Raw genomic sequence first — 11604 nt, 5'->3', positions numbered from 1 at the left:
GGCGACACCGACAACACAGTGAAGCGCGCAGCACTTGAAAGTGATGAGCACTGCTAACTAACTTCACTCGGCGCGCTACGTCCCTGCGGGACGGCGCTGCGGGCGCATGCGCAAGTTCGAAATTGGCCAATCAGCGGGCGCGACAGACACCGTGGCGGTGGCATCGTGGGGGCTCGCTCGCGCCCTCGGTATCGCCGTGCCGGCGTTACCGCGTCCATTTTGTCTGCGGTTACGGTCCCGGGTAGTCGACGCCGGTGCGGAATAGTATAATTCTCATTTGCTGTGAGTTCGCGCGCGTGCCGCGGGAGATCCAGTGACTGTCCTTCGGCGGCGTTTGCGTTTCATCGCCCCGTGCCGGGGCGTAAGACGAGGCGGTGAGAACACACCGGTGCGACAGTTGCGCGCGCGCGCGAGGAAAAAAATACGAGAAATCGTGGATCTTTTCCTCGTCTTACTCGCGACGATTTCGACGCGGATCGCAAAGGCGTAAAAACCGACTCGCCTTCCTCCGATCTCCGCCTTGTAAACGACTCGGCTCGGCAAGATGGCGGAGCTGCAGGGCACCCCGGTGGCACAGGACGCCCTGACCGTGGCGCAGCTTGAGCTTGAGGGGAATCCGAACGCCTTAGGGCTGCGCAGGCCGTTCGACCCGGTGGCGCATGATCTCGATTCGTCCTTCCGCTTGACGCGATTCGCCGACCTGAAAGGATGAGGGTGTAAAGTCCCTCAAGAGGTTCTTGGTAAGCTCCTCGAGGGACTTCAGGCCGACGACGCGTCCGCACAGGACCACGAGCATGCCCACTTCATGCACATGGCGATTCCCCGCATCGGTAAGTGGACGAACGAACGAATGAATGAATCTGCCACGAGCCGAGCCCCCTGTTGCGACGCGCTTGCAAGCCATCTTCTATCACCTTTTATCGTGTATATTTTCTCTCTCTCTTCCTCCTTCGTTGTTTTTCTCAGTCCGAATTTTTGCGTGGAAAGGTTGCGCTCCGATATTCAATGTCAGTGTTGAAATTACGTCGTTCCTTATAAATTTTCAGAACTGACAATGAATATCGGAAAGTAGCCAAAAAAAATTGTCACATTTGAGAATAATGCATTTTTTTCTTCTTGGACTTTCGGGAGAAATGTGATTGTTAATTTCATACACGTGTTTCTCCGAAAATTTGTACTACGAAATTAAAAGTCGATTTGAATTCTTGGAGATTTTTTCTGAATTTATTATGTGGGGCCTAAAGCGTCGCAGACAGCCCTGTCGTAACATGGCGACCGTATCGTCTCCCGCCCAATTTCTCTCGTGGCTGCTCGTGGCACCGGAAGCGCAGATGTGCACAGATGTTCTCAACTTCAATGTGTTTATTGTTTTGACGAGCGAATTTACAATGACATGTTTTGAATTTTATTAAAGAATTTAAACAAGTACATTAAAATATTATGTATAGTTTAATTACGATTTTTGCTAATTTCTACAAACATTTTTTTAAACAATTTTGAAAAAAAATTAATTTTTTTAATTTATGTCATTTTTTCTAATTTTCTGCTTTTTTACGTATAGCATTTAAATCCTAAAACGTTTTTAAAAAGTATAATGTTTACAATAATATTTTATTTTAAAAAATGTTTAATCTTTTTGCCATATTGTCTTATATTTTGAATTCTTATTGTTTTTTTATGTGTAATATTTAAATCCTAAAATGTTCAATAAAGACATAACGTGTAACTGTATTTTATTTTATTTGTAAAACAATGATAAGATTAGAAATATTTCGATTAAATTAAATGATTGGTGAACAATCGTATTATTTTATTTTGCAATAGTACAATAAAACACTATAATATTTTTCAGGTATTGGAATGGATGCCTCCGTGACGCCAGTGCGACATGGCGGGCTTAGCCTAGTGCAGACTACGGATTTCTTTTACCCACTAGTCGACGATCCTTATATGATGGGTAAGGATTACAGCACACCAAATGCATAAGCATAGTCAACATAAAACTGTATTGACCATTGAACATGTTATATAAATCAATATGACAACTTTATGCTGGATGGAAGAAAGAAGACATTGAGACAATAACAACACACGAAATGTTATGGGATCAAGTCTTATTAAACATACAAATTCAGATGTTTCTGGTGAAAACTTTTTATATAATTTTTTATAATTTTTATGTAAATTTCAGCATTTTTTAATTTTATAATTTTTCAGATTTTGTATACAAATTAGAACTTTTCAGGAGTACCGAGAAAGTCTACGTTTTTCTAGAATCCTTCGTACACTACATGTAAATTCTAAAATCTGTAAAAGTAGATTTAAAGTATTTCCTTTTTTTTAGAAGTTATAAAATTAAAAATCTTAAATTATTTCAGAATTTACATATATGAAAAATTCTACAGAAAGATTAAGTGTTCTCTGAAATATTTCTGAAAAGTATCTTAATTCGTATAAAAATGCAGAAAAAATTTAATATAAATGTAATATGTATTCCGTCTTCATTGCTATTGGAGGTGTCTTCCAGGTAAAATCGCGTGCACCAATGTTCTCAGCGATCTGTATGCGATGGGTGTCACGGACTGCGACAACATGTTGATGCTGCTGGGTGTCAGCACAAAGATGACGGAGAAAGAGCGCGACGTCGTCGTACCGCTGATAATGAGAGGATTTAAGGATTCTGCTCTAGATGCAGGTACCACGGTAACGGGTGGTCAAACAGTCGTAAATCCATGGTGCACCATCGGTGGAGTCGCTACTACCGTTTGCCAACCAAACGAGTATATCGTGTACGTAATAATTTAATTATGACTAGTATCAAGTATCAGCATTGTTACATTTAGTATTAATCTTTATAATGGAAATTCATAGTTCATTTTTATTTCAAGATCGTCTTAAGTAATGTCTTAAAATGCTAATACATGTATGATTTTATGATTGGTTCATGACAGCTGACTATTTTAAGACAGTCTTGAATAAAAAAAAAAGTATAAAAACTAACTATGAATACCGGCCGATGATTGTTTGCAGGCCAGATAACGCTGTAGTTGGGGATGTATTGGTCCTAACAAAACCTCTTGGCACACAAGTTGCCGTCAACGCGCATCAATGGCTTGATCAGCCCGACCGTTGGAACAGAATCAAACTTGTAGTGAGCGAGGAGGATGTGCGAAAAGGCTATCAACGTGCAATGGACAGTATGGCAAGGTTGAATAGAACAGGTACACATACCACGTGATTTAATGCTAATATAAATCACGCAGGCTATCTCAAACTTAATTTTAATAACAAATTCTTCGACCAATTTGGAATTAAAATTTTCCTCGCTGTCGAGAAATACTGTCGAGAAAGATCGGCGTTTATTTCAACTCAATTTTACAACTTAAGACTTTAGTATTAAAGTTTTGTTAAAATATGTTTATGTGAAACTAATTTAAATTAGTTTATTGTTTCCGAAATGGGTTATAATTTATCTCATGTATTTCAACTCGCATATTTTCAACACTTCAATCTTTTCTAAACCGAAGTAAGTACAGAATGAGAATCGGAATCGATTGTTCTTACACAGCCATGTACCATCTAATCTAATATGAAATTAATTGAGAATATAAACGTTATTTATCTGTTTACCTAATGAAAATATTTTTGTTAAGAAAGAATCAAATTTTAAATTCGTTAGAAAATGTTTCATCAAACTTTGTTAATAGAATCCTTTGTTAAATTAATTAAAATTAATCATGACCGTTTGATTTTCCAGCTGCTAGATTGATGCATAAGTATAATGCACACGGAGCCACAGACGTCACCGGTTTCGGTCTTCTAGGACATGCTCAAAATCTGGCAAAACATCAAAAGAATGAAGTTTCCTTTGTTATCCATAATCTGCCTGTTATTTCGAAGATGGCTGCAGTAGCAAAGGCGTGTGGAAACATGTTCCAGCTATTACAGGGTCATTCTGCTGAAACTAGTGGCGGTTTGCTCATTTGCCTTCCTCGAGAACAGGTTATTAATTTACTCATTAAATCATATTACTGTTAAATAATCATACAACTGTCGAATTTATAAGCGTTATTAGATACATTTAGGCAATTGAAAAATATTAATGTATAAGTTCTGTATGACACACGCTTAAGGTTTGTTTGATAAGTGAAAAATATGATTTCCGATCAGTTCGATATTTTTTTCGCTTATATGGTGAAAAATTTCAGCGAAATTTTTTCACCATATAATTTATCACCAAGGATGTTTATTCTTGATGGAAAGTTTTCCTGTCAATACAGTAGAATATCTTGTATTCGTGAGATGTTCTAAAGAATGGCAGGTAGAGAAACAGGAGAGTTTTAAGTACTATATATCGCTCATATATATTTAGTCGTTTAGCTCTTCTACAACTGTGTACACTTATATTTATTAATTTAGACAGATAATTGAATCTTACAGAAGTCTCGTCCACGAATCTAATCGGTAACAGTTAGGTGTAATTTTCGGATATAAAATTGATACAATTTTTTAGACTGCGAATTGTGTCTTGTAGGCTGCGGCGTATTGTAAAGACATCGAAAAACAGGAAGGATATCAAGCATGGATTATCGGTATCGTGGAAAAAGGCCTACGTACGGCCAGAATAATCGACAAGCCACGAGTAATTGAAGTTCCAGCTAAGGAAAAGGATGGCGAGCTTTGGTAAAGAAAAAAAATCCAAGGATGTCCCACATTTGTCTCCTCAATTATATATACATATATACATTTGGAAAATAGTACGCATACACTCTTAACAGCACTTTTATGTGCACTACAGATGGAAAAAAAATTGTTTAATACTTATCACTGTATTCTCCTACAAAAAAACATTACGTTTTAAATGATACTAAAATCTTGATTACTAAATTACAAAATTAGAAAGCCATTGCAAGAAGACGGCTCTTGTGATTTAATAATCGATTTATAGTTCTTGATAAATAGCGAATCACACATCGTGTTTTATTCTAAGTGATCGTATCTTGTAGAGAGAGTTCATTTTTTTGTTTTTTTTTTTTGTTTTCTTTCCATATTGACGACTTGTAAAGCTAATAGCAGATTTAAAGATGTTCGAAGTCGATGCATCAACTTTTCTTGTACAAGGAAGATTAAAAGAATGATAAATTTAATATCTCTAAAATTAAGGTAGCACTAAGTTCTCAGATTAAGAAGCTTCAAAACCGCAACCCGGTTAAATATTCAAATATGAACATATTATATATACATAAATATATATCGGGTTGCGAATTTGGGTGTTAACGGTATTTGAAAGAGATATTAATCACTGATAAAGGCAGAGATTCTACGCGATATATTTTACCAGACGCAAAATACAAAATGACTTGATAACGTACGTTATTTTATGTAACAGGTTACACAATAAAACTATAAAACAAGAACGCATATATCGCAATAAGGACAATGATTCTTGCGAAGAAATAGATATCTTAATAAGTAGTATATAAAAGGTTTACGATTCTCACATTTCGATGAGATGTAATCTAAAAGTTTTAAGTAGAGCACCATACACATACACAGACATAAAAGTCCAAAGGACGAAGGCCTTCAAATTGTCTCCTATGCGTACGCTTTTAATAATTCAAAGAAGTTAAAAGCACAGGCCCTAACGTTGTATTACTTTTTCATATGAATAAAGTGCTACTTTGTCAATAAAATTATCTCGTGCTTTTTTTTTCAATAAAATTTGCAATTTATATAAATCTTGTGTTTTTTTCTGTTTTTAGACAATTCAAAAAATTTTTCTTTTTTTAAGTTATTTTGTTATAAAGTTATACTAATTGTATTAAAAAAACAGCGACTTTATGAGTGTGCAGTAATTGTTGCTTATGATTGAAATACATTTTTCGATCCATACAATAAATCTAGAATATACCAATAGTAGCAAACTCTCATTAAATTGTTATTTTCGGAACGATGTAAAAAGAAAGCTGTCTGAAAGATGTACTTTTTATTTAATGACACAGATAATATAAGTATCGTTCTATCTTCGGTAAGCTTTGTGTCCACCATACTAGAAATCAGTCCGAGATCTCGAACGAAGAAAGAATTCACCAATCGCATGGGTGCTGTGACCGAATACGATTTGTTAAAGCTTTCTTTGTCCGAAGTCTCAGATCGTTTACTAATATCCTAAACATAAATCTCTACTCATGGAATGCCAAGAAAGAGACGATATTTATGTCGACTTATGTCACTAAATGAAAAATACCCATATAATCATTAAGAACATCAGCTTACAATTAGTTGGTCAGAGAGTGGTACTCTACGGCGAAAGTCGCGGATTTGATTCCTTCAGTCCAAGCTTTTTCTTTTTGGTGAAATATTCATGTAGGATTAATTCTATTATTTTCGTAAATAGCGCTTAAACTTCTACTGAAAACACTGTCGAAAAGACACATGATCGTCGAGGACCATTAGCTCAATTGGTCAGAGCATCGCCCTATTCATATAAAGCGAAGGTCGCGGGTTCGATCCCCTCATGGTCCAAGCTTTTTCTTTTTGGTGAAATGTTCATGTAGGATTAATTCTATTATTTTCATAAATAGCGCTTAAACTTGTACTGAAAACACTGTCGAAAAGACATAAGCTTTCTTTTTTGCGAAATACGTACGTACGTAGAATGAATATTATATCATTTTTAGAAAAATGGTATAATAGTATTTTATTTTATATAGGTTTATAATGTGTGAATCGTAATAAGGTATACTGATATATAAGAGGAAATAAATTGTTTTATCTCTTAGAGATAGAAAAATAACTTATTGATCAGTATTCCTAGTCGGTTCTTATTTGTTTTAAAATGTTAATGCGGCTCTCTTGACCAATATTCATAGTCGATTCTCATATCTAAGATTATTTAAGTATAATCTTAAGATGCCATGACTAATCAGGCAGTCGCGCATTAGTATTTTAAGATATTACTTAAAACGATCTTAAAATAAGTAATTGTGAATATCGGCCTCTGATTGGTTTATGGTATCTAAAGATTGTACTTAAGATACGGTGTAAAATATAGGATTTGACTATGATTACCGGCCGTATAATTGCGTTTTTGTATGCAGTTGATGATGATAGGTATATGTAATTAGATCTTTTGCTTTTATATTTATAATACAATGTGCCGGATAATAGACGATCAGTCTTGAAAAATCGCTTAGCCGAGGTAGATGGAAGTCAGCTTCGGTTCGAATATCGATCATCCGAAGTTTAGTTATGGTTTTAAGATTACTCATTTTTATAATTAAAAAAAAATTTTTTTATTTAAACAAATTTTTTAAAATTACCATAAAGTATTTCAAATCATTCAACTTTTATTTAGAACATTTTTTTTATCTCTTACAGTTCAGCGGTATTCGCTTTGAAATGAAAAAATCAATTTTCTTCAATAAATGCAGCGATTGAGTATTTATTAAAAAATGGCTACGTTCAGTAGAAAAAGCAGCTTTGCAACTATACAATATAAAATTATTAAATTATATACTCATCCTCTCGCGTTGTGTCTGAGGATTAACTTAAAAAAAATCAAATTAAAAGTTAATAGTTACCGATAAAATGTAACTAAATTAAGTTAAAATTAATTAATTTTTTAACTTAACTCTTTTATCTTTTTAATTTAGCACTATCCAACTTGGTTTTTGACCCGTGTCTTTCACTATATTTAAAAGTATTCTGTTACTTATATTATAAGATACTATTATTCATAGTATATTTAACTATAAAAATATGAATAAAAGAATCTTTTTAAACATAGTTGAAAGATTGAAATCTGACCAATCAAAACAATAGGAGCTAAAATTCCTTTGCTCTCATTGGTCAAATTAATCTTTAATCTTCGATCTCAATCTTCAATGCGTAGTTTGATTCCGGCCTTAGATTCAGTGAAATTTATTTCCCTTCGATGCATTGCGATGCACGTGACGTCACAACGAGGCATGTAAGATGCAAACCCTCTCGAATATTGTGGCATTTTTGCAGAACGTTTTCAACAACGCAACACGTGCGCAAACGCAGTCGCGCGTCCGTACGAAAGGAAAAAAAAGAGGTAGCCATAACCTGTTCATATTGGCGACATGACATCGATATCCGGAAACCGGGAACGCTTTATCACCACCTCGCAAAATGGGAGCTTATCGAGTTATCTTTCCCATTTGTACGGCGCGCTGACTAATCGATCGTTCTGATACGCACGGCGTGTGTAACACCGCTCATCTTTTTCTTCCGTAAATGTCCGTAATCTCGTGATCGTGTATTTTCTTCGCCGAGGGTGGAGTTTCCGTGCGTTCTGCTTCGAGGGAGCGATGGTACCGATGATACAAATGCGCTTGACGAAATATTCAGGAGCATGATCCGGCTACCTGTTGAAGGTTGAAGTAATGCAATCTTATCGTTGACATGATTCGCTCGGCCCCGAGAGAGACTTGGGAACGTCAAGATTTTGATCCGTGTCTGTTTTAGGTAAACTTGAACAAGTTGTAAATATTTTTAAATATATCCTCTTTTTCTGTCACTGCATTATTCTTTAATGTTAAATAAATTAGTGTTAAATTAAATTTATGATTTTTTTCATTTAGTCCATTTTTTTCATATCACTCATTTGTTGCGCAATGACAACTCAAACAAAGTTTCCCAGAAAATAGTGTTTGAATGTTTTAACTCATTAAAATTTTATAATATTAATTTTGAAATATAATTTTTGTGTGGTGACTTGATTGTAGAGGATTTAAAATTTTTTTTCTTTTTTCTCCTGTGTTTTTATTCTTTTTCTGCAAGCAATTAAAGAATAACAATTATGAAGTTATATTTTTGTTGTAGTAAATGAAGGATATATTGTCTATAAATCTTTCATTATTTATAAATTATTTTATCTAGTTAGATCAAATAATAATATCATTATGATTGCCTTTGATTTTCTTTTACTAATTGTATCCTTTCTTTTATAGGCAACGGAAGAACTCCGTCAATATTTATTAAAGGAACATATGTGATATGTATAGAAATATGACGCAGACTTGCTAGCTCTAAGAAAATGGCAAAAGAGATATATTCTGTAAATACTGCGGCAAATACACTTTGCCGCAGAAAATCTACATATTACATGAAGATCCCACTGAAGTCGACTGAGCAGATATATTTAATATTCCTCATACCGACTTTAATCAATTGTTTCATATATATTATTCATTTCGCTGCTGACTTGGTGGTAGCTATTCAACACTTTAAGGAGGAAAACCCACTATGGGGGATATGTACCGTTGCAATTATCTATTTACCGGCACTCATGTACTTTATACTGACAGTTTCGAGGCCCGACTGGTGGATGACGGAAGATGATAAAATATCGAAAGGAGTTGTCGGCTGGTTCGCCCTTCAAATGTGTCAGTTCATAGGATTCGTGTTCTTCGTATTATATAGGTATTATTTATTTTTCGACATTTGCTTCAATTAAAAACTAATTATATTTTTTTATTTACTTCACGTGGAGTTTAAATAGTAATAAACGGTCATGTGTACAAAATTCGCACATTTTTACAGATTTGCTGGACTCATTGTGCTGTCCGTGGATGCTATAAATTTATCCGGAGATGAGAGGCTCAAGACATTAAATATCGCTGCGGCACCTGTGGCCATCGAATTGTACTTCTTCCTGCAGGCATGGTTTCAAGCCGCTCCGCAGGCAGTCTTTCAGGCGCACCTTCTCTTCAGACAGAGCTCTATGCACCGCAGTTATCAATCACGTAAAATAGAAAAAATCATTTTTGTATACAAACATCATACATACTATTTCTTCTTTATATTCAAGAAATAATATACTTTTTTATAATATATGTATGTGATATGCTGTAATATAATGTATTACTTTAGACAATATAATGTTTTGCAGTGACGGTACAGGTGCTCTGCATCATTATGTCCATTATAATAGTGGCCCTGAAGACAGCTTCTTTTCAAAGATTTGAGAGCCAGCGTGTAAATGGCAGGAAACTACCATGGGCAATGTGGTTGAAGAAGTACTGCATTCAGGTATCGGATACAACTTAACAGTTATTAAAAAAATAATCCACACATAAGCAATTTCAAAATCATATGATTGTACGAATTATACGTTTATTTGACATTACTCAGAGAAAAAAATATATCTTTGAATATAACAAGTATAATCAATGTCAATCAGGAAATTAATAATATCGAGGAAAAGGTGCCACTACAAATGTTACCTTTACCTGCAAAGAAGCAAGAAGACACGGTGAACGCTCCAGCAGAGTCAACGGCGCCGGAAGAAAATACGGTGACCGAGAACGAGCAGGAGCACCAGACTCAATTGCATGCAGCTTTGCTGGACCGTCAGGTCTCCATGACTCCACCGTTACCACCGAAAAATGTACACGTGACACCGCCACCGACGCCGCTTCGCGGCATAACGACGGTCGCACCGCTCCTAGTGCCGGACATACCGGCGCCACCACGTCCAGATTCCGTTTACGCGGAGGAAGAGGCGGCAAAAGCAGCGGCGACCATCGAGTCTGACCAAAGACTGACAGACAGCAACGCGCAGAGCTTGAAAGTTCCTAAACGTAAGTATTCCAAGAAGGGTCTCGAAGAGGACGACCCGATGGGAAAGTTCCTGTCCTTCCTCTGGTGGTTCTTCTTCATCCTGGCGCGCGTGTTCGCCATCGCTGTGGCCTACGAGTTCTATCCGTTGGCCGTGGTGACGATGATATGCGTGCACTACGCTATCATGTTGGCCTACCTGTTCTACTACTCCAAGTATTACGACATTATCACGCTCGTCGTCAACCTCTGGCTCGGCCTGGTCTATATATTCAGCCTGATCGAGTACCGGATCAAATTCAAATATGCCGACTGGTGCACGCTGCCGTACTATGTGTTCGTGATCGTGCAGAACGTGGCGTTCACATTCGTGTGGTACATGAACGCCGACTGGAACGGATTCTGGTACACCTACATATTTTGGGCAATCCTTGGCAGCATGGTGCTCTGCGTCCTCTCGTCCGCGGTATACCACGCGATGTTCAAACCAAAGAAACGCAGAGTTTATAGCAGCTGACGATCGTTGGAGGCATTGTCCTTCAGATAAATCTTCTGATTGTGCGAATCATACTTCCGCTTTTAGTTTCGTAACAAGGCGTGTAAATAAACTGTAGATACACATTCAACAGATTAATTGAAAGTTTCAGAAGAGACAGAAATCTTCTAGGCATTGGCGGCTTTCTATACTTTATTTACACCTTATAAATGTTTTTTCGATTTTCGATAAAGCTTTAGACCTCTCGGTGTTCAGACATTTCGAAAATGTTTTATACAAAAGTATATTAAATTATATATCATTTATTAAACCTATATATAGCTATTGCTATATATTACAATTGTCTTATGCTAATCATAGAATGTAACATGATTGGTATAGAAAAAGATTTTTAGACATAATCATTAGATTGATGCAAAAACTTCCTGTACTTGCCAAATAGACTTACTATTAGATACGCTATTGCGTACAGAAAGTTCGAATTGATTTATTAACTTTCAGAGGAGGCGAGAGGATTTATT

At 36.1% G+C, this 11604-nt stretch overlaps 1 protein-coding gene and 1 non-coding gene across 4 annotated transcripts; both read left to right on the top strand.

Moving 5' to 3' along the window:
- The first annotated feature begins 207 nt into the window (after nucleotides 1–207).
- On the top strand, nucleotides 208–11604 carry LOC108731643 (inactive selenide, water dikinase). Of its 3 annotated transcripts, none has more exons than XM_018462075.1 (7): nucleotides 208–830; nucleotides 1853–1957; nucleotides 2528–2789; nucleotides 3031–3221; nucleotides 3758–4002; nucleotides 4535–4683; nucleotides 10864–11359. In XM_018462075.1, the coding sequence occupies exons 1-7, from the start codon at nucleotides 545–547 to the stop codon at nucleotides 11102–11104; spliced, it is 1479 nt and encodes a 492-aa protein (XP_018317577.1). In that variant the 5' UTR covers nucleotides 208–544; the 3' UTR covers nucleotides 11105–11359. The 3 variants fall into 3 exon arrangements, with proteins under 3 accessions (XP_018317577.1, XP_018317568.1, XP_018317562.1); XM_018462066.1 differs by lacking the exon at nucleotides 10864–11359 and adding an exon at nucleotides 5390–5669; XM_018462060.1 differs by lacking the exons at nucleotides 208–830; nucleotides 1853–1957; nucleotides 2528–2789; ... (1 more) ...; nucleotides 3758–4002; nucleotides 4535–4683 and adding exons at nucleotides 7935–8493; nucleotides 8979–9450; nucleotides 9571–9773; nucleotides 9920–10059 and having other exon boundaries at nucleotides 10211–11604.
- On the top strand, nucleotides 6447–6525 carry TRNAN-AUU (transfer RNA asparagine (anticodon AUU)). Its single transcript is given in 2 exon segments — nucleotides 6447–6484; nucleotides 6490–6525. It is a non-coding gene; the product is annotated as a tRNA-Asn (tRNA).

This window comes from Mycetomoellerius zeteki, unplaced genomic scaffold (assembly GCF_001594055.1).
Source record: "Mycetomoellerius zeteki isolate Tzet28-1 unplaced genomic scaffold, Tzet1.0 scaffold101, whole genome shotgun sequence".
Classification (NCBI taxonomy): domain Eukaryota; kingdom Metazoa; phylum Arthropoda; class Insecta; order Hymenoptera; family Formicidae; genus Mycetomoellerius; species Mycetomoellerius zeteki.
This window is presented reverse-complemented; position numbering and strand designations above follow the sequence as displayed.